Here is a 25,291-nt window from a genome sequence, read left to right on the forward strand (position 1 = left end):
ACCCTATTTACCCTCTCCCTCCTCACTCATCTACTTTACTTCTGCTACCTTGCCCTTCTATTCCTGAACCCACCCACCCCTCCAACACTCCCTCCTTTATCCTCTCCCCTCCCCACCCCACTCCTCCCCTATCTCCTTACTCTCTTATTTCTTTCTGAAGTTAGATTTTTACACCCTTCTAGATATGTGTTGTTCCCTCTTTAACTCATTTCTGATGAGATTAAGGTTCTAGCACTACCCATTCTCCCCTACTAGTTTCTTCTGTATCCGTTTTTCTGTATCCCTGAAGTTTCACTTTTTTAGAATCACCCCATCATACTCAGCCCAGTCCAAGCCTTTCTTTTAAATTACCCAAATAATGATGACAGTCATAAAAACTGATATTTGCATGTATAAGAAGTAAACAATTTAACCTTTCTGAGTCCCTTATTTTTATTAATTTATTTTGATTCATCAACAATCACTGCCATAAGCTTTTGAGTTTAAAATTTTTCTTGCCCTACCTCCCTCCCCAAGACAGTGCACAATCTGATATAGGCTATATGTATACATTCCTATTAAACATATTTTCACATTAGTGATGTTGTAAGGAAGAATTAGAACCAATACAAGGAAACCACATGAAAGAGGAAATGAAACAAAACAGAAGGAAAAAAAAAAGAGCAAATAGTGTGCTTCACTCTGCATTCAAACTCCATAATTCTTTGTTTGGACGTGGATAGCATTTTCCATCATGAGACTTTTGGAGATGTCTTAGATCCTTGCATTGCTGAAAAGGGCTAAGTCCACCAAAATTAGTCGTCACACAACGTGGCTGTTGCCTTGTACAAAATTCTCCTGGTTCTGTTCACTTCACTCAGCATTAGTCCAGGTTTTTCTGAAGTCCGTCTGCTTTTTTTCCCATAATTTTCTTGGGTTATTCTTACTTTTTTTTCTTCTAATTTTTCTTTGATCTCTCTTATTTGATTTTTAATGTGCTTTTTAAGTTCTTCCAAGAACTCTTTCTGTGCTTGGGACCATTTGACATTTTTCATTGAAAAAGCAGTGACTTTTTTAGCTCCATTATCTTCCTCCTTAATATGAACCCAGATCTTCATTCTTTCCCCTTTGCTTACTCATTTTCATTTATTTATTTTTATTTTGTTTTTTAACAGCTATTAGTGTAATCAAGTTCTAGTCCCAAAGTATGGGTAATGATGTCTCAAGTCTCCGAGGTCTGTCCTAGGGCTTAATCCTGGATTCTCCTTTCCACTCCTAAATCACCACAGTAGAACCCCCAGCTGTCCTGCAAATGATCTTGCTCTCTTCTGCCCTCTTTGCCTTGGAACTGAAACTAGGGGTTCTGTTCCCACAACCAGCATGGTCCCCACCCCTCTGCTACCGTACTCACCAGCTGTGTGCTGTCTCCTTCTCTCTCACAGCAGCAGTTCGGGACCAGCCTGGGATGTGCCTGGTCAGTTTGGAGTGTTTGGTGTCCCTCTACAGTGGAAGGTCCTTCAATATTCTCTTACTCAGCCTTCAGATCCCCACGTTGAGATGGAAGTTTCTAAGGCTGAGGCTGCTTCCCAACCTCAGCTGCCCCCAGGGCTTTTTATTTGTGGATTCAGCAGAGTTGGCTTGGAGGTGTTTGTACTTCACTCAGGCCTAACCTCTGACCCTGGAGGCTGGGTCTTTGGCAGGGTGTGGGCACAGTGTCTTAAGTTTTCTTAGAACAACTGCTTTACCCTGACTTTTGTTTCTTTTCACTGCTCTACATTCCCTCTGAGGTGATGTTCTATCATTTTTTTGTGGAGGAAATTTGGAGAGCTGAAAGTTTTCTCACCTTCTTTGCCATCTTCCTAGAAACCTCTCCTCAAATGCCAAATTTAAAAAATAAAACAAAGACAAAATCCAAATAATTTCTTCAACATAATTGTTAAACCATCCTAAAATTACAGAGATTTGCCTTGATTTTCATTTTCTCGCTGTTGAGGTTCCTCATGCCACCCCTCAGTTGTCCCTCAACATCCATATACAATTCATTATTTCAGTGAAGAATGCTTTTTCTAGTCATTTCCAAAAAGCCATTCAAAACAAAAGTTCTTTCCCCATTCATACAAAGATATGACTCCCTTAAATCTTTAGAGGGGACTTCTTTCCATAGACTTCACTGAGGTAATTAGGGAATGATGACTATTAACAATAGAAAATTCATTCCCATCAAGAGGAAAACATACCTAATTATTCTGTATACCCTTTTTTTTAGTGAAGGGAAAAATCGTTTAAATATTGCCATTCGGGATCAGTCCATTGATCAGATAAGGTATGCTTTGCTTGAAAAATATGGTGATGTTTTTGAACTAAAAACTTGTGGGAACCTCCTGATTTCAGAGGCAGGCCACAATATTAAAAATATTGACATTACCAAGACACTGAAAGAATAGGTCAAACAACTGGGGGATTGTAACATAATTTACATTAAGGTCTGGGGAAACTATTATTAATACTGTGAATTATGCATCAGATCCAGAGATGATACCATACAGGCAAACTAATCTATGCACCTCCTTTTGTAAGAGGGTGGAGGCCTTAAGGACCTTATAAGTAATGAGTTTAATTCATTTTTAAGAGATCATTGGCAGCAAATAAGTCCTTTCCTATTCCATAAATGAAATATTTGTAAAACCAGTGTCTGGCATCTACTGTCGTTCCGTTTGTCTGACTCTTCGTGATCTCATTTGGGATTTTCTTGGCAAAGTCACGTTTTGGGGATGAGGAAACTGAGGCAAACAGGACTGACTTGCCCAGGGTCACACGGCTAGTGTCTGAGGCCGTATTTGAAGGCATGAAGAGTCTTCCTGATCACAGGCCCAGGGCTCTAGCCACTGCGCCACCTAGCTGCCCTGCCTGGCATCCAGTAATCAGTTTAATAAGTTTTATTATTTGGTTTGCTCCTTCCCCTCCTCCAATTAGATCATAAGCTCCTTGAAGTCAATGACTGTGTCATTTCTCATCTATGATTCCCAAAAAAGTTTAGCACCGAGCCGCGTACACTACATGAACTGTAGTATAACCGAACCGAAGAGAGAATGAAACGGAACAACGGGCCTCCACTTCCCTTCGCCCTTCTCCAGACACTTCCGCTTCCGTCCATTCGGGAACTCTCCACCCAGGCCCCGAGAGAACGCAAAACAGAACTCGACCCAAGAGCGGTGCATGCGCTGACGCCGACGCCGACGCCACAGTCGCTCCCAGCAGGCACTGTGGCAGGAACGGCGCGCGCGGACTCGGCGGAGAGCTGTTTTCGTCACGTCTGAGTTGTGACTCTACGGTCCTCCTTACCGCCTCCCCGGCACCCCCCGGCTCCGTTCACACAGACTCCCCTCCAGCCTTGGATTCCGCCCCCCCACCCCCACCCCGACTCCCTCAGCAGTAGAAGGGATAAAAGACTCGACGTGCTGCCACTAAGCCGACCCGCCTTCATTTGCTTTTATAGTAAAGGCAGAGGCCGATAGGCTTGAGGTGGGCCTGAGGTGAGGAGGGGATGGGTTGCCGTAGTGGTTCCTGGGTTGGGTGGGGAGTTTCCGTCCCTCTTTTCCACTCCCCCCCCTCCCCGTGGGCCCCCGTTTCCTACTCTGCTGCAGGAATGTAGCTTTTAGAGGCCCCAGAGGATGAGAGGTAGTTCAGGACCTAATTCCCTTCCCCCCCCACCGCTCCCTCATCTCCTTCCTGGGCGTTCTCTGAGCAAACTTTGAAGGCTATTTTATGAATGTCTTTTATGGTTGGTGGCCCAGAACTGGGGATGTATGTTCTGAATAAGGTCCTGGAGCTGAGAGCACAGCTTGGGGGGGGGGGGGAATGTGTGTCTGTGTGTGTCTTTATATCCGTTCGAGGTCTGAAGAGTTTAAAGCTTGGAAGACCTCTGAGTGGGGCTCATCTTGGAAAGAGATGTCTGAGGGCAATAGGGTATCAAGAGCTAGTTTGGAGTGTTGAGGGGGGGGATAATTAAGGAGCCTTAGTTATGGATGTCATTGTGAAGTGAACAGAACGCTAGATTTGAAGTTGAGAGACCTGAATTTTAGTGGTGTGTCTGCCACGATAAGGAATGATTTGGTTTTAGACTCATCTATAAGAGGATTGGGCTAGATAATCTCCAAGGTCCTTTCATCATTGGGTCCCTTTCATTTCTAAATCTGTGATTAAAAAATGATTTTATTAGAGTTGAGCTAAATAATCGCCACAGTCCTTTATCTCTGGGTCCCTTTGAGCTCTAAATTGATGACAAAATCAATGATTTTACCAGGATTGTGGATAGTGGGGGTGGGAAGGAAGGCTAGGATTGTCTGGGGAGTAATGTGGTACACTGAAAACAGCACTGGACCAAAATTCTGAAAGCTTGGTTCCTTCCTTTTTAGCCATTGTTTATCAAGGTAAGCACTTTGCAAACTTTAAAGGCTTACATAAAGTCTTTTTTGTTGTTGTTGTTCTGGTGAGGGAAGGACTTGGAAATCTAAGGGTGGCTTGTTGGTAGTAGGGCCATGGTGGGTTCTCTTGGACATGTGGGAGAATATCATTAGAAGAGTAGAGACATAAGGGACCCTCTTGGTGGAGGGAGGGAAAGGGAGGAGAAATTGTCCTTTTAACTAAGGTGACCAGGAGCTATCGAGCTGCATAGGGGAGCAGTGACACCCTTATGGGGGGGCTAGTGGCAAAATAAGTGTGGCTTTCAGTGAATAGAATACTTGGCCTGCATTCAGGAATAGAGTTCAAATCTGGCCTCAGACACTGTTGTATAAACCTGTAATAATAGCACTTACCTCTAAGGGTTGTTGGAAGGATCAATTGAGATAATATTTGTAAAATACTTAGCATAGTGCCTGGCACATAGAAGGAGCTATATAAATGCTTATTTCCTGCCCCTTTGTTTACTACCTTGTGATTCTGTTCACTTTCCAGCCTCTACCATGGGTGACAGCGATGATGAGTATGACCGAAGGCGAAGGGACAAATTCCGAAGAGAACGAAGTGATTACGATCGTTCAAGGGAAAGAGATGAGAGACGGAGAGGGGATGACTGGAATGATCGGTAAAATAGTCCCATTCTCTTAAATAAATATTTTCTTCATTATGAATTTAATCATCAGAAACCTTTCAAACACAAAAAGACAAAAAAGAGGATTGTATATTAAACCAAACTTTTCTTATGTAGTTGATTTTTTTTTAAAGTATGTTTAGCAAATTAGTGTTTTCGGAGGGACTGTCTGAAGTTTATTTTCTTTTGTGTATTTTTTCTGATTGATTGATTTTCTTTCTTTTGGGGGACATACCTGTCACTTCACATTAAAGTTTCCCCAGCCCTTTCTTGTAACATAAGCCTAGTCTAACAACGCTTTGGACATCTCTGAAAGTGTATATCCAAGTCCAAACTTCTAGCTCGTGGCCAGTCCTCAGAAATCATGATTGGTCACTGTAATGATTAGAATTTTTATTGTTGTTTACCTTTACAATGTTATTATCTTTGTTCTCCTGATTCTGTTTACTTCCCTCTCTGTCTGCTCATACAAGCCTTTCTGTGGTTTTTAGAATTTTTATACTTTTTTACTATGTGATAATATACCATTACACAGCTATTGCTGCAGTTCATTTATTCCTCAGTTAATGTTTTCACTTGTTTTCTGCCACAGAAAGTGGTGTTATATATTTTTTTTACATTGATCATTTTTCTTCATGCTCCCTTTGGGGGCATGTGCCTTGTAGTGATATGATTGGGGTCAAAGGGACTTGAGGACATGATTCTAAATTATTTTACAGAAAAGTTGGACAGATTCACAAATCTAATAGCAGATCCCTCCAGGACCCAAGAAGTAATAGCACACTCTCACTTTGCCATTTTTGTCTTGTCATCTTTGCTAATATGATGTGTATGTGGTGAAAAATCTGAGATGTTTTAATTGGTACTGCTCTTGTTATTAGTGATTTGGAGCATTCTTTAAAATGGGTATTTTGGTTTTTCCTCCCTATATTCTGCTAAGAGCAGGGTTAGCTCCATGCTTTAGATCTGAGCATATCTCTCAGATGGGTCTGAGCATCACACGTATGTTACTGCTTGAGGTACAAAGAACACTGGACCTGTGGACCAGACTCAGCTCTGCCAGAGACTACTGCCCTCCTTTCTATCAGCAGTGGGGCCCCAACCCCCCGGCCCTTTTCTTTCCTCTTTCCCCTCCTGCATCTGCCCTCCTTTCTTTCAGGTCCCCCTTCCCCCTTTCCCCTTTTCTTTCCCCTTTCCCCTCCTACTTCCCTGTAGGTTAAGATAAATTTCTATACCCAACTAAGTATGTATGTTATTCTCTCTTTGAGCCATTCTGATGAGAGTAAGATTCAAGCAGTGGTCACCTCCCTCCTTTCTTTTCCTCAACTGTAACAGGTCTTTTATGCCTCTTCGTGTGATATAATTTACTCCATTCTGCTTTCCCCTTCCTTTCTCCTAGTACAGTCCTCTGTCTCACCCCTTATTTTTTTATATCACCCCATCAAAGTCAACTTGTACCTATACCTTCTATATAATATACTCCTCATAACTGCCCTAATAGAACTTAAGCATTGCAAGTCTCATCTTCCCATGTAGTGATGTATACAGTTTAATCTTATTGAATAACTTATGTTTTATTCTTTCCTGCTTACCTTTTTATGCTTCTCTTCAATCTTGTATTTGAAAATCAAATTTTCTATTCAGCTCTGGTCTTCTCTTTTTCTTTTTTTTTAATTTTTAGGCAGTCAGGGTTAAGTGACTTTCCCGGGTCACACAGGTAGTGTCAAGTGTTTGGTCTGAGGCCAGATTTGAACTCAGGTCCTCCTGACTTTAGGGCTGATGCTCTATCCACTGCACCACCTAGCTGCTCCCTAGCTCTGGTCTTTTCATCAGGAGAGTTTGAAAGTCCCCTATTTCATTGAATGTCCATTTTTTCCCCCCCTTGAAATATTATGCTCAGTTTTGCTGGTTAGTTGATTCTAGGTTGTAATCCAAGGTCCTTTGCCTTCTGTAATATCATATTCTAATCTCTCCAGTCTTTTAATGTAGAAACTTCGGAGTCTTGCATAATCCTGACTGTGGCTCCTTGATATTTGAATTGTTTCTTTTTGACTGCTTGCACTATTTTCTCCTTGACCTGATAGTACTGAAATTTGGCTATAATATTCCTGGGTGTTTTCATTTTGGCCTGTCTTTTAGGGAGGTGATCAGTGGATTCTTTCAATTGCTCTTTGGTTCTAGGATGTCAGGGCAGTTTTCCTTGATAATTTCTTCTTTTGGTAAATTTTTTAAATTTATTTTAAATACAAAATGAGGAGAGAAAAAACATTACTATGTACATAGCAGTACATGAGAGAGGATTCAATATAAAACAATAAATTTCCATTTCAATAAAACTTATATAATAAATACTATACTTTGTTTTCAAAGTTGCCCGGCTTTTCTTTGCTTTCTTGTAGGTTTTATTCTCTGCTATACATTTTTACTTTATTTTTCCCCTTCCCTTATTCCCCCACCCCACCATAAAGAAGGCTACAATTAAATGTGGATATAGAGACATATACATAGATGTCCATCTGTGAACATATACACATATGTAAGACCATACTATACTTATTTCCACTTGCCAGCTGTTTTTCTGAAGCATTTTCCTTCATAAGTCCAAGTCTTTCCATCTTTTTCTAAATCAACCAGTTTTACCACCATAGCGACATTCCAACCCAATCACATCCTATCTGAGAGATTGTCTGTGAAAGTTTTTTTCCTGATTTTCTGCATTCCTTCTGTTCTTGGTTGCATAGGTTTTATTTATACAAGATTTTAATTTAAAATAATCAGAATTATTCATTTTATGCTTCCGCAATGCTGTCATCTCATAATATAGTTTAAAGTCTGATACTACTAAAGCTGCTTTCTTTACGTCTTTTTTTCCCTAGTATCTTTGAAGTTTCTGACCTTTTGGTCTTCCAACTGAACTTTATTATTTTTTTCTAACTCAGTAATTTTTTAGTAATTTAATTGGGATGGCATGAAACAGATTAGTTAAGATAAAATTGGCATTTTTTAATTTTATTGTTTTTACCTACCCATTAACAATAAATATTACTTCAGTTATTTAGATCTAACTTTATTTGTATAAAAAGTGTTTTATGTTTATGTTCATATAGTTCCTGTGTCTGTTTTGGCAGGTATACTCTCAGGTATTTTATACTGTCTAGATATTTTAAAGAGTCTAAAACAATATTGAATAATATTGCTGACACATATAGTGTAGTTTCCCTATTTTTCTCTTTTAATTAACTCTGTTTAAGCTTTAACTTTGTCTGAGATCATGGTTACTACTCCTGGGTTTTTTTTGGGGGGGGGGGATTGGGGTTAAGTGACTTGGCCAGGGTCACAGGGCTAGTGAGTGTCCTGTGTCTTAGGCCAGATCTGAACTGGGGTCCTCCTGACCATAAGGCTGGTGCTCTATACACTGCACCACCTAGCTGTCCCTTACCCCTGCTTTTTTACCTAATAAATTCTACTCTTGCCCTTCATTTATTTGTTTGTTTGTTTATTTATTGTGTCTGTCATTTTTACTGTTTCCTGAAAGCAACATATCGTTGAATTCAAATTTTTAATCTGCTATCCATTTCCATTTTATGGGCAAATTCATCCCATTCCATTCTAAGCTACAATTGCTTGTTGTGTGTTTTCCTCCTTCCTATTTTTCCTCACTACCCTCACCCTGTCCTTCATTCGTGTACTTCTGCATGCTACCTTGCCCTCCTATTCCTTAACCTACCCACCCCTTCAAGACTCTCTCCCTTATCCTCTCCCCCCCCCGCCACCCTATCACCTTGCCCTCTTATTTCTTTCTGAATTTAGAAGACTTATATCCTGCTAGATACAGATGTTGTTCCCTCTCTAACGCATTTCTGATGAGAGTAAGGTTCTAATGTTACCCACCCTCCCCTACTAGCTTCTTCTGTATCAGATTTTCATTTTATACTTCATTTGTATGAGATAATTACTCTTTCCTTCCTATAGTTTTTTAGAATCATCCCATCATACTCAGCTCAGCCCAAGCCTTTCTTTTAAACTACTCAAATAATAACAGTCATAAAAGAACTGATAATATTTTCACATATAAGAAGTAAACAGTTTGCCCTTATTGAGTCTCTTATAATTGGTCTTTAATGTTTACCTTATATTTCTCCTGGATGTTATAAGTCAGATTTTTCCTTAAGTTCTGCTGTTTTTGTCACAAGTATCTGAAAATCTTTCAGTTCATTAAATATTCTTTTTTTTTTTTTCATTCAGGATTATACTTAACTTTGCTGGTTGTTACGCTTGGTTGTAATCCCAGCTCTTTTGCTCTACAAAATATGGTATTCTAAGACCTGTAGTCCTTCAGTGTAGTAGTTGCTAGGTCTTGTGTAATCCTTATTGTAGTGGTGTGTATATATATATAATTTTTTTGGTTGCTTCCAATGTTTTCTCCTTAACACGGGAGCTTTGAAGCTTGGCTCTGATATTCCTGTAAGTTTTCCTCCTGGGATCTCTTTCAGGTGGTGATTGGTAGATTTTTTCTGTTTCTGCTTTGCCTTCTTGTTCTAGAACTTTGGGGCAATTTTCTTTGTTAATTTCTCACAGCTGGTCCAATATGCCACTGGCCTTTTGTCCTAAGGCCCCCAGGGTCTCAATTGCTGATCTGTGCTCTGGGTAGCGGCCTCCAGCTAGCTCCATACTGCCTGTGCTGCACTACGCTCTGCTTTTACCCAAGCGAGTCAAGCTTTTCCTGCAGTCCTTCTAAGTTATCTTGGGTTGGGAAATTGTTCCTTCCTGTCTGTTTTTGGCTTCTGTTGATCCAGAATTTCTTTAGAGGTATGAGTTAAAGTTGTTTAGAGGGAAATTAGTGGACATTCCCTTGGTTTCCACTTTCTGACTACTGTAAAAAGAGGAGCTATATTATTTTGTGTGTTTGAATCTTTTTCCTCTTTTGTTGTTTTTGGAGTATAGTCTTATCCACGGGTCTGAGAATATGCGCGATGTAGCAACATTTTGGACATAGTTCAAATTGTTCTTAAGAATGCCTAGACAAATTCATAGCTCCACCAGTAATACATTAGTATGCTGTTTTCCTACAGCCCTTTCATCATTTGTCATTTTTCTCATTTGTCATTGCCTGATGACTGTAAGAAGCTTTAATTTGCATTTCTCTAATTATTAGTGATTTGGAGCATATTTATATGATCGTTGATGGCTTGGCATTTTTCCTTTGAAAACTGCCTATTGATATTGTTTGACTGTCTGTTTGGTGAATGACTCTTAGTCTTATAAATTTGGGTTGGTTCTACAAAGGTTTGGTATAATTCATTCCTGCTCTCCAGCTCCTCATTCTTTCCCTTATTCAGAGCCCAATCATAGGCCCTACCCTTTCTTTGCTTTTAAACCTCTATTCTAAATTCACTCTCTGGTTCAGTCCCAAGCAACTGCACCCCCAGAATTAATCCCTCCCTTAATATGTCCTCTCTTTTATTGCTGTCTCTCCCCTTTCCCTCCCTATTTCCTGTTTAATTAAATGTATTTCTGTACATAACTGTGTGTGTGTTCTTCCTTCCTTTGATGAGTTAAGATGAGAATGAGGTTCTAGTGTCATATGTTTTCCTCCATCTCTTACTCCTTGTTTGTATAGTCTTCAGTAGAAGATCAGATTACGTGAGTTAATTTATTCTACTTTGCTCTCTGGCTTATTAGACTTTTTCTGTGACCCCTGATGATATGTATCATCATCATCTCCCCATATTAGAATATAAGTAGTTTATCCTTGTTTAGTCCATTATGATTTCTTGCTCACGTTTACTTTTTTCTATTGAAAATGTTGCAATAAGATGTTTTACAACAAAAATGTTTAAAAAATATGTTTCATTCTTTATATTTCAAAGTTTCAAATTAGCTCTGATCTTTTCATTAGGAATACTTAGAAATTCTGTTTTATTAAAGATCTTTTCTCCCCCCAGTAGGATTACACTTATTTTTGCTAGGTAAGTTAGTCTTGGTTGTAATTCTATCTTTTGCCTTCTGGAATATACTGTTCCGAGCTCTCCCCTTCTTTATGTAGTGGCAGCTAAATCTCATGTGATCTAGTTTCATCTTTTCACTCAAACTTTGTTTGGCTTCCAAATTTCACTAGTTCTCTTATGGGTATCACCATCCTTTTAGTCTTCTTCAGAGTTATCTTCAACTCTTCACTCTCTCTCACTCTACATATCCTATCACTGCCAATTGAGTGAAAATAATTTATTTTCTATCTATACAGTAGCTCTTGCATCTCCCTTTCTCCACTAACACAACCACTACCTTAGGCAAGCCTCACCGCATCTCATCTATACTTTTGCATTAGTCCTCTAATGGTCTCCCTACTACCTGCATTCTCCTCTGTATTCACAGTCCATCCTCAATACGCCTGCCAAAGTGATTTTCTTTAAGCATAGTTCTGACCATATCATTCCCCTACTCATTAAATTCTTCTGGTTCCCTAGTGCCTCTAGGATCAAATATTAATTCTTTGTTCGGCTTCTAAAGCCTTTCACATCCTGGGCCCAACCTATGTTTTTAGACCTCCTTTCCTTGTACTTTATGTTATAGCCAAACTGCTCTATTTTTTGTTCCTTAAAGACCGTCTCCAATCTCTGTGCCTTTGTGCTGGTCTTTCCCCAAAACCTGAAATTCACTTTCTTCTCATCTCTGGCTCACAGAATCTCTTTTCTTTTAAGACTCAGCACGAGCATCACTTTTTTCTTGAAGCCTTCTAATCTCTCCCACCCTTCCTGGATGCTAAATGCCCTCTTTACCAATACTGCCTTGTATTTTGTATAGGGATAAGGACTAGACTTGTGATTTCATTGGTATAGGGAACTCTAGGATGAGGAAACTTCTTCTAGCAATACATTTTGGCATCTTCTCTGCAATTTATCGTCTGAAAGGGTTGCCTGCTATACTGAAAAGACTTGTATTTATCGGAGTTGGTTCTCAAATCCATATCTTGTCTCCAAGTCCAGCTGTGTTATATTAGCTAGCATTTATATAATATAGTAGATAGTATTTTCATAGTGCTTGATAAATATGTCATTTTATCCTCATAACTACCATGGGAGGTAAGTGCAATTACTATCCTTATTTTACAGATGAGAAACTGAGGCAAACAGATATTAAATGATTTGCAGATCTGAATTCAGGTTTTCCTGATTCCAAGTCTATCCATTGTGTTATCTACTTAAACATTATCTTCCTTGATACAATATAAATTCATAGAGGGATGGTTTATTTCCTTTTTTGTCTTTTTTGTCTATTCCTTGCATCTAGCACTGTTCCTGGCAGATAGTAGGTGATTATTGATATTACTAATGCTTATTGATTGATTAACTTTATTTTTACAACCCTAGAGAGTGGGACCGCGGGCGAGATCGGAGAAGCCGAGGGGAGTATCGTGACTATGATAGAAATCGACGTGAGCGCTTTTCTCCACCACGCCATGAACTCAGTCCTCCCCAAAAACGAATGAGGCGAGACTGGTAAGAATGCCAGAGCTTAGCTTAGCTTTGCTTTTTCTTGCTTTTATCTTTGTTTGTTTTTAATTAACATTTTATTCATTTTTTTCTTCCTTTCACCTCCTGAAGAAAAAAAAAGCCCTTGTAAAAAATATGCATAGTCAAGCAAAATAGATTCCTTCATTGGCCATATCCATAAATGCATCTCGTTCTATATCTTTAATCAATCAGCTTTCTCAGGAGGTGGCTAGCATGTTTTATTAGTCTTCTGATATCTTGTTTGGTCATTATATTGATCAGAGTTCTTAAGTTGTTCATAGTTGTCTTTACAGTGTTGTTGTATAAATTGGGCTTTTAATTCTGTTCACTTCACTTTGTACCAGTTCTTACAGATTTGTCATTTCTTATGGGACAATAGTACTCCATTACCATAATTTGTTCAGCTATTCCCAGTTGGTGGGAACTCCTTAGCTTCTTAGTTTTTTGCCACTGTAAAAATTCATGCTATAAACATTTTTGTTGTACATACAGATTCTTTTTTGCTTTTTTAAAAATCTCTTTGGTGGGGTACAGTCTGGGCATGGATAGTTTAGTGACTTTTCTAGCATAGTTCCAAAATTGCTTTTGAGCATTCCTGGGCTAATTCATAACTCTGCCAACAATACCAGAGGTTTTCCAACATATTCTTTCAAACTCCAGCTGAGAAGCTTGTTTCCCTAAATCTATAAATCTTTATCCACTTCATTTGGAATCTTTCTCTTCTGCCCTTTCCATCCCTTTCTAACCAAATCATCTCTTTGTCTTTAGACAAAGACATTCTTCTGCCCTTTCCATCCCTTTCTAACCAAATCATCTCTTTGTCTTTAGACAAAGATATCCCTTCTGGGGGTGGAGAACCTGGCCCTCTAGGTCCTTGGGTGCAGCCTTTTGACTGAGTCCAAGTTTTATAGAACAAATCCTTTTATTAAGGCGATTTTGTTCTGCGAAGTTTGGATTCAGTCAAAGGGCCGAGCTTGAGGACCTAGAGGGCCACGTGTGGCCTCAAGGCTGCAGGTTCCCCACCTCTGCCTTAGACCTTGTAACATTATAGCTTTCCCATCCTTTGTTCTGTCCTGCAAAGTTCTTGCTTTTCTGACTTTCTTGTTCTTTACTCTCAGGGATGAGCACAGCTCTGACCCATACCACAGTGGCTATGAAATGCCTTATGCCGGGGGAGGTGGAGGCCCAACTTATGGCCCTCCTCAGCCCTGGGGCCATCCAGACGTCCACATTATGCAACATCATGTACTACCCATCCAGGCCAGGTAAAGACTCAGGGGAAAATTAGAGAACTGTGGGAAGTAGAAATGTTGAAGTTATTTTAAAAAGAATGTAGGTACTTGGATTGGATAAAAGGGCTGATAGGGAACTAGATTGATAGTGTGGGGAATGGAAATGGGCACTAGTTGGTGCATGGACTAATGTCCATGTTGGGTGAGGAATGGGGCTGCTGGCTACCTTAGCCCCCCATCCCCCCACCCTCTTCCCCCCCAACCAAGACCCCCCGACCGGGCCCCCCCCAGGCTGGGCAGCATCGCAGAAATCGACTTGGGTGTTCCACCACCTGTTATGAAGACCTTTAAGGAGTTTCTGCTGTCACTGGATGATTCTGTGGATGAAACAGAAGCTGTTAAGCGCTACAATGATTACAAGCTGGAGTTCCGGAGGCAGCAGATGCAGGACTTCTTCCTGGCTCATAAAGATGAGGAGTGGTGAGTGCCCCCTGCTTACCCATACTCCTTTCCCTTGGCATGTCACCCTTGGCCTAGGAGATGGAGCCCGAAGCCCTATGTGCCCTGGAGTTCCTGCGGGTTTGGGGAAGTGCCCAACATTGGCTGTTGTGGTCTCCTGGGTATAAAGACTCCTGTGTTCCTCTACCTCCACCCCTTCTCCACTCCCCCAGTACCATTGTCCTCAGTGAATGAGATACCTTCAGGGAGCTGGCTGGAGCCCTCCTGCACTGATTTTCTCCTGTGGGTGGCAGAGAGGCTGTTCTCCCCTTTTGCTGGCACAGATAGAACCATGGGCTGTGTCACCCCCAATCTTTGTACCATTTGTGACTGATGGTCTCCCAAAAGTGACAAGTGAATCTAAACAAGAAAAGCAGAGGTTTTGGGGTCATCTTTAAAGAAAAACAAACCTGAAAAAAAACCCTTTGATTTTTTTTTTTTGTTTGTGGATGTTTTGATTTTAATCAACCATCTTTTCCCCCCTCCTCGTGCTCCTCCTCTTTGAAAAGAGCCAGAACCGGGAACTACACCCACCCATCGCCGGAGCTCGGAGCAAACCCATCTCACCCCCACCACACCCAGCCCATACACCAGCCCCCCTGGGCCGAGCCGTGCTCCCCCCCGGCCAGGCAGAGAGAAAGGGCACCACTGTGCACAATGCAGTGGCTTAGATGAATGTGAATGCTTAGGCAGTTAGTCAGTCAGGGCCCCCACCGCCAAGCCATGCGGGGCGGGGCGGCGGGCCGGGAGCCTGCCCCAGCCAGGAGCCAGCCGGCCCAGGCCCACCAGCCAGCACGGGTCGGCCCGGCTAGTTAAATCTTGAGCTCTGTTTGACCAAGCAGCCAAGGTAAAGTCCCTGGAGGTGACGCCTGCGGCTTTTCCTTCCCTCTCACACTGAACTTTTGGTTCTCTTTTCTCCTTTTCATATATTTCTGTGTGTCCTTTTTTCCCCATCTCTGGTCCATGTTTCCTTACCTCTGTCTGTGCCCTTTGTCTTTTCCTATCTATGTGTCTTTTAATCTGCCTCAGCTTTTCATGCTCTCCCCCTACCCCTTCAATCTCCCCATCTCAAATTTCTTTTTTTCTGTTTCCAGGACTTAGTTTTCCTTCTCTCCCCCCCCCGCCTTTTCTCTTTGCTTTCTCTGTCCCCCTAGGCAGTGTCTTAATTATAAGGGACAGTCATTTCTTCTACTTCCTTTCTCTACTCCATAACCATTTTGTCTGTCTTCCCAAGGGGAGATAGAAGTGTCAGGTCCTTCTTGGCCCTGACCTACTTGGTGTATCTCAGGCCCTTTCCCCAAGCCTAGAGGGATTGGGGGTAATAGTCCTTTTAATTACTGAAGGGAGGAGAGGGAGATCTTTTGGGGTATAGTAATATTTCCTCTTTTATCTATGGGGCTCTGGCAGTGCTGACCCCATTTATTTTAGTACCCCAGAAATCTAGGGAAATGAATTAAGGGATCCTTCCTTATTTGCCCCATTCTCCTCTAGGCTCTCCATTTTTCTGGAACCTAGAGTTCCTTGATCCTAGCTTTTCCCAAATCTTCTCACCTAAAGCCAATCTCTTTGTCCCGTTTGAGGTGGCATGATAATTCTTTGTGTTGCCCTCCCCGTGGTCTCCTGTTCTTACCATCTTTTGTGGGTATATGAGGAGGGTGGGGGTCTACTGTGGCTCTCTTGGACTCCCCCTCACATCCATGGCCCTGGCTACTTGTGACTATTTTGTCTTTCCCCTTCCCATTTCCTTTCTCAGGTTTCGGTCCAAATACCACCCTGATGAGGTGGGGAAACGTCGGCAGGAGGCCAGAGGAGCCCTACAAAATAGACTTCAGGTGTTCCTGTCTCTAATGGATAGTGGCTGGTTTGATAACCTCCTCTTGGACATTGACAAGGCTGATGCCATTGTCAAGATGCTGGATGCAGGTATGGGTTTGCACAGTACAGATAGCTTTGTCCCAGAAAGGAGCGACGGGGGTCTGGAGAGAGTAAGGGGCCATAATATCCACGTTTTAAGGGTAGGGAGTAGGGAGCAGAAACCCTCCTGAAAAAATAGAGGCCATCTATGATCATCTGTTTTCCCATTTTCCACTTTGTCACTCCTCAACCTCAATTCCCATTTTCTCGTCATTGTTCCAGTCAGCGATAAAGAAGTAGCTTTTCTTACCAAAGTCAACCCCTGTAATTGTGTCCTTTCCTCTCCTGCCCCAATCTTTACTTTTTCTCCTTTCTTGCAAATGTACCTAGATCTCCATTCTTTACTGTTTTTTTCCCCCTTTGTTTTTTGATGAGGCAATTGGGGTTAAGTGACTTGCCCAGGGTCACACAGCTAGTAAATGTCAAGTGTCTTGAGGCTGGATTTGAACTCAGGTCCTCCTGTGCTCCAAGTCTGGAGCTTTATCCACTGTGCCATCTAGCTGCCCCAGATCTCCATTCTTTGAAAACCTACATTCAACCATACCATCCTCTCAAGCTAGGAAAGAGTATCTTTCCTTCCTCTGCCTAGTGATAAGCCTTGTCCTAGGTAGCCATAAATATAGGTCTCTGCTCCAGGAGTGGTTAGGATTTCTGTCACTCTGAAATAAAGTGAAGGAACTCCCTACCCCCCCCAAAAAAAAAATCTAGAAAAAGGTGCTGGTGCTTTTTGTTTTCATTTCCTACCACTCACTTTTTTTTTTAACATTTTTTTTCCAATTACATGTAAAAAGAATTTTTTGACTTTTTAAAAATTTTGCGTTCTTGAATTCATTCTCTCATCCCCTCATTGGGAAGGTGTGAATAGTGGTAGTTCTCCCTCTGGGGATCCAGCTGTCTAGATCCAGTTAGGCAGTGCTGCTGTTCTTCTTCCTCCTCTTCCTCTTCTTTCTGTGTTCTCCCTCTCCACCTGGGGAGTCATACCTTACATGTGGGTGCTTTGTCCAAAGGAATATAAATTTTGATTGCTTATACTTTGCAAGCTGTCTTGGGGTTTCGAGCTAGATTTTTTTTCCCTTCCCTACTTATTTATTCTATCATTATTCCCCCCCCCGCAAAAAAAAAAAACAAAACTGGGACAGTTGACTCTTTTGTCTCAGATGGTTTTCATTTGTGATTTCTTGAAATATAGCTTAGTTAAACCAGGCTTTGATAAAGCCCATTGGGCTTCAAATGACTATGCCTTTAAACCCAAATCACTCTGGCTCTCACTGATTGGCCAATAATATGTCCCAGCCCAAGCCTCTCTTGCTTATTGTTTAGTTTTTGGTATCTCTAGAGTGAGCATAAATAGCAATTGTTTTGGCTAGAAACTCCAGATTGATTTCTTTTGTGAAGGCAGACTAGGCCATCTTTTGTCTCCATTCTAACCTAGCCTTCAATTACTGAATGGGTATTGCCTCAGACAAACTGCCAAGGTCTCCTACTGCTTCTGGGGCCATCGCCAGTCATTCTGACCTATGTCTTGCCACTGGACTCTGGAGAAGAGAGTAAGGCAGATTTTTGTACAGTTCTGCCTTGCTCAAATTCAATTCACTTGCAAGTCAAGATAGCATCCTGATATCATTGGTCCTGTTTGAGAATAAAAGACAAACAACATTGGGAAAGCAAGCAATTTGCTCCAGGTTATACATGTATGATCATGCAAAACATATTTCTATATTGGTCATGTTGTGAAAGAAAACACAAAAAATAAAAGTGAAAGACTTCTATCAGTTCTTTCTTTGGAGATAGTATTTTTCATCATAAGGGAATGAAACAAGAAAAAAAAGAGCAAATAGTATGCTCCGATCTGCATTCAAACTCCATAGTTCTTTCTTTGGATGTGGATAGCATTTTCCGGCATGAAACTTTTGGAGATGTCATTTTCTTCGATGAACTTGTGTACCCCTTCTTTTCCATTTGGCCAATTCTGCTTTTTAAGGAGTTGTCTTCAGTGGATTTTTGTGCCTCTTTTACTGTTTGGCTTATTTTGTTGGGTTTTTTTTTAAGGTTTTTTTCCTTCAGTATTTTTATCTGCTTTACCAGGTTGTTGACTCTTCTTTCATTACTCTCATTTCTTTTCCAATTTTTCCTCTCCCTGTCTTATTTGATTTTTTAAATTCCTTTTTGAGCTCTTCCAGGAATTCTTTTTGAACCTGAGACCAATTTACATTTTTTCTTTGAGGCTTTGCATGTAGTTACTTTGACTTTGTCTTCTGAGTTTGTATTTTGATCGTTTCTGTGGTCAAGTTCTTCTTTTGTTTGCTCATTTTTCCAGCCTATTTCTTGACTTTTAACTTTATGTTCAAGTTGAGCTCTGCTCCCATGGTCAAGGAGGCAGTGTCCCAAGCTTCAAGCCTTTCTTACTCAGAGCTACTTCTGAGGGTCTGTTAAGTTTTCAGTTCTTCCAAGTAGTATAATCTAAGGACATGTGTATTTACTACTTGCCTGGCCTGTGACTACAAGCACTCTTTTCTGCCCTAGAACTGTGACCAGAGTCCCTTCCCCTGTGATTACATGCTCTAGTGTGCTAATGCTTCTCACCCCGGGACTATAAACAGAAACCAAGTATGGGCAATGCAACAGAGTCCCACACCCAGTGCCAGCAGAGTCCCTTGTTATCTCCTTCTGACTAGCTGTTTAACCCCCTTACCTTCTGAGGGCTGATAGCTATGGAAACCCCTGCTGCTGATTCACTTGCTGCTAGACTGTGCTTTACTCTCACTCCATTGAAACAAACCTTTTCTGTTGACCTAAGTTGTCTTGGGCTGGAAAATTGTTTCACCCCATTCTTTTCTTGGTTCTGCCACTCCAGAATTTGTTTTGAGGGAGTATTTTAAAGTTGTTTGGAAGGAAATTTGGGAGAGCCCAGGCAAGCCTCTTCTCCACTATTTTCCTCCCATTCACTTCTTAACCCCAAGGATTTTGGCATCTGACCAAACTCTTAACTGAAAATGTTTTCTTCTAATTTCTTAGCTCTCTCAGTTGATAAATGCAATGGCCTTTTTCTCAGTTCTCTTCCTTAATCTCTCTAGCATTTGACACTGTTGACCACTGTTTCTTCCTGGAGTTTTTGGGATTCTTCTCTTCTACTTTTCCTCTTGTCTGACCACTCTTTGATCTGTATGTACTCCCTCCGAGGATGTGTCCTGGGCCCTCTTCTGATTCTTTGGACTTAATTCTTATTTTCTTACAATAAACTCTTAGATCTGTTTACCTAACCTGCTTCTAAACTATAATTCCTCATCACTTATTGCCAAATAATATCACTTTATTGGACATCTTTAGCTGTTTTATCTTAATTTCAGATTCAGCATTGTATGGCTTGAATAAGATCACTAAGATTCCTTCAGGCTCTAAAATTCTGTGATTCTGTGTTCAAAACAGAACTCATTCTTTTTTCCCTTCCTCCCTAAGTCACTGTTCTTTGAGACCATAGTCTAGTCATCAGCCCTTCCTTTTCCATCATCCTCTGTATCCATTCAGTTGCCAAATATTGTTGCATCTGCCTCTAACAGATCTCACCATCCATCCCTTTTCTTACTTACATGAGAGCCCTAATTCAGGCTCTTATCACTTCTCTTACAGCCTTCCAATAGAACTCCTAGCTTTCAGGTTCACCCCCTCTCCAATCTATACAGATGCCAAATATATTTCTGAAATACAGGTCTGACTATATCATTCCCCTTTTCAAAAGCTCTAGTAGCTGTGAGTTGCCTCCAGGATAAAATATTGCGCAGCGTGTCAGTAGACAACCTGTTCCCTATGAACTCATTCCCTATTACTTTCCTTCATGGTACTTTAATGTACCAGTTAAACCTACCTGTTGTTCCTCCAATTAGATAATCAGCTCATCATCGTGCCTTTGCAGAAAAACTGTTCCCCTATCTGGAATGTATTCCCTTCTCACCTCTGCCCCTTGGAATTCTTAGCTTCTTTCAAGGCTCAAGTGTATATGCATCTCCAAGTAAAGTTTTATATGATTTCCCCTAGTAGTTTGTACTATTTTCCATCTCAAATTTTCATGTATACATATGGCATATTATATTTCTCAAATACAACATGAGCTTCCCAAGGGAAATGACTTATGTTTTTGTGTCCCCATCACCTTGCACAGTGCCTTGCCCGTAGTGTGTACTTACTTTGCTTGTTGAATTGGAAAGCCAAAAGTGAATGACTAGGAAGTTTGGGTTGTAACCTCAGAATTTTTGTCTGCAGCTGTGATTAAGATGGAAGGAGGCACAGAACATGACCTCCGGATTCTGGACCAGGAAGAGGAGGAAGAACAGTCAGGGAAACCTGGAGAACCTGGCAAGAAGGAAGATGGACGAGGAGGCTTAGGGCTTGCTGATGGGGAACGAAAACCTGATAAGGATGACAAAGAAGACAGCAAACAGGTTGGGAATGTTGGGGCCCCGAGGATGTGGAAAGAGTGGGGTGGTACAGGTAGAAATTCTGAACCCACTTTTAGGGAGAAAAGGTTACAATATGAGTTGTTAGGGAGATAAACCTCCATTTTTTTTCTCTGCTTGTAGACTGAAAATGATAGTATGTCTGATGATAAAGCCAAAAAACCTGATGGCGATGGGGAGAAAGACGAGAAGAAAGAAGAGCCTGAGAAAGAAGCTAAGAAGGTGGTAGGCCTGTGGTGCAGGGACTGACCCTTAAGGTGGTGCGGTGCGATGTTCCTGATTTCCTGTTCATCCTTTGACTTTTCCAACCCCACCTGTCATTCCTTACAGAGCAGTAAGAAGCGGAACCGGAAGCACAGTGGGGATGACAGCTTTGATGAAGGCAGTGTATCCGAGTCTGAATCTGAGTCAGAGAGTGTCCAGGCTGAGGAGGAGAAGGATGAGTCTGGTGGGTTTAGCTTCCTGTTGATGATCCTTTTTTTTTTTTTGTGAGGGGGTAGATAGTTGGATAGAGTTGGGAGGGAGGGGTATAAGATTAATTATTTATTGCTCTCCTTATCCCCAACTCACAGAGGAAGCTGCCAAGGAGAAGGAGAAGCCTAAAGAGGAAGACCGAGAAAAGCCTAAAGAGAAGCCCAAGGAAACACTTGGACTAGAATTCAAACCCCGACCTTTACACAAGACTTGCTCCCTCTTCATGCGCAACATTGCGCCCAATATCCCTCGGGCTGAGATTATTTCTGTGAGTGAGATGGGGATACCTTATTTGTCAGGGCGGGTGTTTGTTATCTCAAGTTATCCTTTACCCCTCTTATATCATGGGCTCATTATGGAGGGCCAATTAACACCATCTTCCCCCTAACTAGTAAGGGAAGAAGATAAGGGGTGGTAACCCTGAGTTCTTAGGGACTTGGAAGAAGACAAATGTGAATTCTGAATATACCTGTTTCGTTTTCTCCTCCCAGCTGTGTAAGAAATACCCAGGCTTCATGCGTGTAGCTTTGTCAGAACCCCAGCCTGAGAGGAGGTGAGTTGTAAAGAACAAGATCTTTGGGTACCCTGAGGAGAATGGGCTAGGTAGGGTGTGATTGATTAAGATTATTCTTAATTTTCACATGTCTACCACCACCTTTGCCTAGATTTTTCCGTCGAGGTTGGGTGACTTTTGATCGAAGTGTTAACATCAAAGAAATCTGCTGGAACCTGCAGAATATCAGGGTGAGTGCCATGGAGGGAATAAATTACATAGGATTATATCCAAGAGATTGGGCAAGATCTGTTGAGGGATGTGGTCATACCTGTCTTCATTTAATAAGCTTCACCAATCACTTCTCTGAAAGACTTTACAGTTCCTAGTAGTAGTATAAACCCATGGGCCATATGCAGGGTGTTCTGGATTCTTTTCTTTTCCTTCAGGGTTGCCCTTAAGGTAGTAGTTTTCTAATTATTTATTCTTCTGTAGCTTCGGGAGTGTGAGCTGAGCCCTGGTGTGAATCGAGACTTAACTAGACGGGTCCGTAATGTCAATGGCATCACTCAACACAAACAGATTGTTCGCAATGACATCAAGCTGGCTGCCAAGCTGATTCACACTCTGGATGATAGGACCCAACTTTGGGGGGCTGAGTCTGGGACCCCTCCCTTGCCCACGGTCAGTGATTGCATCTGGGTCATAACTGCTTTCCCTTTTTGATATTATGGGACTCTTCTACTGTCATCATTGCCCTCCTGTCGTCCTCCTCCCCACTGTGGGGCTGGAGCCTATTGTAGGCTGGACAAAAGTCAAGACATTACCATTCTAAAGCTACCACTCTCAGTGATCCCCACACACAGTTTAATAGTAAGAATCTCACCTCACCTTTCAAATTCTGCATTCCTGAATAGGGAAGTTCTGAGCTATCACAGCCAGATGTGGTAAGCAGCCCATTTCAGCCAACCTGGGGTGGTGCCCTTATTCCTTTCTTATAACCCATGTGCACCCCCTTCTCTCCCTTCCCTGCCCCCCCAATTCAGAGTCTGCCCTCTCAGAATCCAATCCTGAAGAATATCACTGATTACCTGATTGAGGAAGTGAGCGCTGAAGAGGAAGAGCTGCTGGGGAATAGCGGAGGGGGACCCCCTGAAGAACCTCCCAAGGAGGGGAATCCAGCTGAAATTAACGTGGAACGAGATGAAAAACTGCTCAAGGTGAGGGGGAGTTACCTGTATGTGTATTAGGGAGAGAGATATTAACAGGGGCTTGGGCAGGTAAAATGGCAAGGTGGTATGAGTAAAGGATCTCTTGATACCACATGTCTTTGCAGGTTCTTGACAAACTCCTTCTTTACTTACGCATTGTGCACTCCTTGGACTATTACAACACCTGTGAATATCCCAACGAGGATGAAATGCCCAACAGATGTGGCATCATTCACGTTCGAGGGCCTGTACCTCCAAATCGCATCAGCCATGGAGAAGGCAAGACATCCAGTATCTGCCCTTGTTCCTCCTTTCTCTACTTTCCCATTTCATCTTCATATTTACTTCTCACTATTCTCATCTGTGATTTTTTTCTTATCTCCTTTTCTCTAGTTGTATATTTCACCCTAGTATTCTGCTTTTATCACAGTGGTAGAATGGCAGAAGACATTTGAAGAAAAGCTGACCCCCCTGTTGAGTGTTCGGGAATCTTTGTCAGAAGATGAAGCCCAGAAGATGGGACGCAAAGATCCTGAGCAAGAGGTGGAAAAATTTGTCACTTCCAACACCCAGGAGCTGGGCAAAGACAAGTGGCTATGTCCCCTCAGTGGCAAGAAATTCAAGGTTAGGAATGACGGAAGTGAAGGGTTCCGGGTGTCTTACGGGATTTTGAAAGGGGGAAGAAATTGTAGCATAACAGAGACCTGGAACAAGCAAGAAAGACGATTTAAGAATTATTGGACTACCTGAAAGCCATGATCAAAAAAAGAGCCCAGACAGCATCTCTCAAGAAATTATCAAGGAAAACTGCACTGATATCCTAGAACCAGAGGGTAAAATATTAATTGAAAGAATCCACTAATCACCTCCTGGAAGAGATCTCAAAATTAAAACTCCAAGGAACAAAGGAGTCAGGGGGAAGTAGATCTGTTTTTGTCATTCCTAGGGGCAGCTAGATGACTCAGTAGATAGAGCACTGGGCCTGGAGTCAGGAAGACCTAAGTTCAAATCTGGCCTCAGACACTTGCAAGCTGTGTGACCCTAGGCAAGTCACTTAAACTCTATTTGCCTTAAGGCAAAGGAAGTGGGGAAAACTCTAATGTCTTTGCCAGTAAAACCCCACAGAGCGGGGGTTCATGATCCACAGTGTCACAAAGAGACTGAACAGCACTTTATCCTTCCAGATGTTTTGGGGAACCATGGATAAAGCCATATTTTAACTTCTTTTCTTTTCTGGCCCAGGGCCCTGAATTTGTACGTAAGCACATCTTCAACAAGCATGCTGAAAAAATTGAGGAAGTTAAGAAGGAAGTGGCCTTTTTCAACAACTTCCTCACTGATGCCAAGCGGCCTGCGCTGCCTGAGGTCAAGCCAGCTCAACCACCTGGTCCTGCTCAAAGTAAGAAGTGCTTCATGGAGATTCTAATTTATCTCTTCCTGGGCAGTTTGAGACTCCTGGCTCTTCCCAATCTGTTATGCTCTTAGGATGTAGTCATTTGTTACCCTTTCCCAAGGCCTTCCAAGAATATGAAGACCCAGGTTTTCTGTTTTTTTGGCACTCAGTACCACGAATCCATCCTCCCCTTATTCCCCTCCCCCCTCCCCCTTACCCAGTAATTCATGTTCCTGTCCATGCTGTACTCCCCCCAGGCCTGACAGGACTCCCCTACCCACACCAGACACCCCAGGGCCTCATGCCTTATGGGCAGCCTCGGCCACCTATCCTTGGCTATGGAGGTAAGTGTAAAGGAAGGATGAATGGATCATTTAGGGGAGGCGGGAGAAGATTGGAGATGCAATAGATGTCCTTACTTAAACATATATTTCATTCACAGCTGCTGCTGTCCGTCCCACGGTCCCGACAGGAGGACCCCCATATGGTGGCCCCCATGCTCCATATGGTGCTGGCCGTGGCAACTATGACTCATTCCGGGGCCAGGGTGGTTATCCTGGGAAACCCCGAAACCGGTAAGATCTGAGATTTCCGGACTTCACATATTCTCTCCTTTGCACTCCAGCTTTAAATAAGTCTGGCTTCACCTCTTGTCTGATTACTTTCTTTCACAGGATGGTTCGTGGTGACCCAAGGGCAATCGTGGAATATCGTGACCTGGATGCCCCTGAAGATGTTGATTTTTTCTGAACAAGTTTTTCCCCCAACTGCCGTATCCATAATTCCCTCCCCCCTTTCAAATCCAAAATAATTTTTTGTATGTTCAGCCCTACTGCCAATAAACAGCTTTCCACATGACTGGGGCAGCTGGGTGTACAGAGTGCCTGTGGCAGACATGAGCTACGGAAGTATCACAGGTGCCTAAGACCTTTTTTATTTATTGACCTATCCTTCTGAAGTTGGGATGATGTAAAAGGATGATTCCTTTAATGTCTAGTGTCTGCCATTAGTTTTCACAGGTTCCAAATGTTTACTAGATG

The 25,291-nt window shown here is 42.0% G+C and overlaps 1 protein-coding gene across 8 annotated transcripts; it reads left to right on the plus strand.

The window, feature by feature from the left end:
• Window positions 1-3,141: 3,141 nt before the first annotated feature.
• SRRT (serrate, RNA effector molecule) lies at window positions 3,142-25,109 on the plus strand. 8 transcript variants are annotated; one of them, XM_078155581.1, is made up of 20 exons: window positions 3,142-3,512; window positions 4,936-5,065; window positions 12,442-12,570; window positions 13,704-13,850; window positions 14,085-14,297; window positions 16,069-16,238; window positions 20,487-20,665; window positions 20,804-20,905; window positions 21,011-21,128; window positions 21,253-21,422; window positions 21,646-21,707; window positions 21,820-21,898; window positions 22,143-22,331; window positions 22,694-22,867; window positions 22,984-23,137; window positions 23,289-23,482; window positions 24,101-24,257; window positions 24,493-24,595; window positions 24,694-24,826; window positions 24,926-25,109. In XM_078155581.1, the coding sequence occupies exons 2-19, from the start codon at window positions 4,944-4,946 to the stop codon at window positions 24,779-24,781; spliced, it is 2,550 nt and encodes an 849-aa protein (XP_078011707.1). In that variant the 5' UTR covers window positions 3,142-3,512; window positions 4,936-4,943; the 3' UTR covers window positions 24,782-24,826; window positions 24,926-25,109. The 8 variants fall into 8 exon arrangements, with proteins under 8 accessions (XP_078011707.1, XP_020834801.1, XP_078011706.1 ...); XM_020979142.2 differs by having other exon boundaries at window positions 3,144-3,512; window positions 24,497-24,595; XM_078155580.1 differs by having other exon boundaries at window positions 3,144-3,501; window positions 24,497-24,595.
• Window positions 25,110-25,291: the final 182 nt, after the last annotated feature.

Source organism: Phascolarctos cinereus, unplaced genomic scaffold (genome assembly GCF_003287225.1).
Source record: "Phascolarctos cinereus isolate Bilbo 61053 unplaced genomic scaffold, phaCin_HiC Scaffold_5;HRSCAF=322, whole genome shotgun sequence".
Classification (NCBI taxonomy): domain Eukaryota; kingdom Metazoa; phylum Chordata; class Mammalia; order Diprotodontia; family Phascolarctidae; genus Phascolarctos; species Phascolarctos cinereus.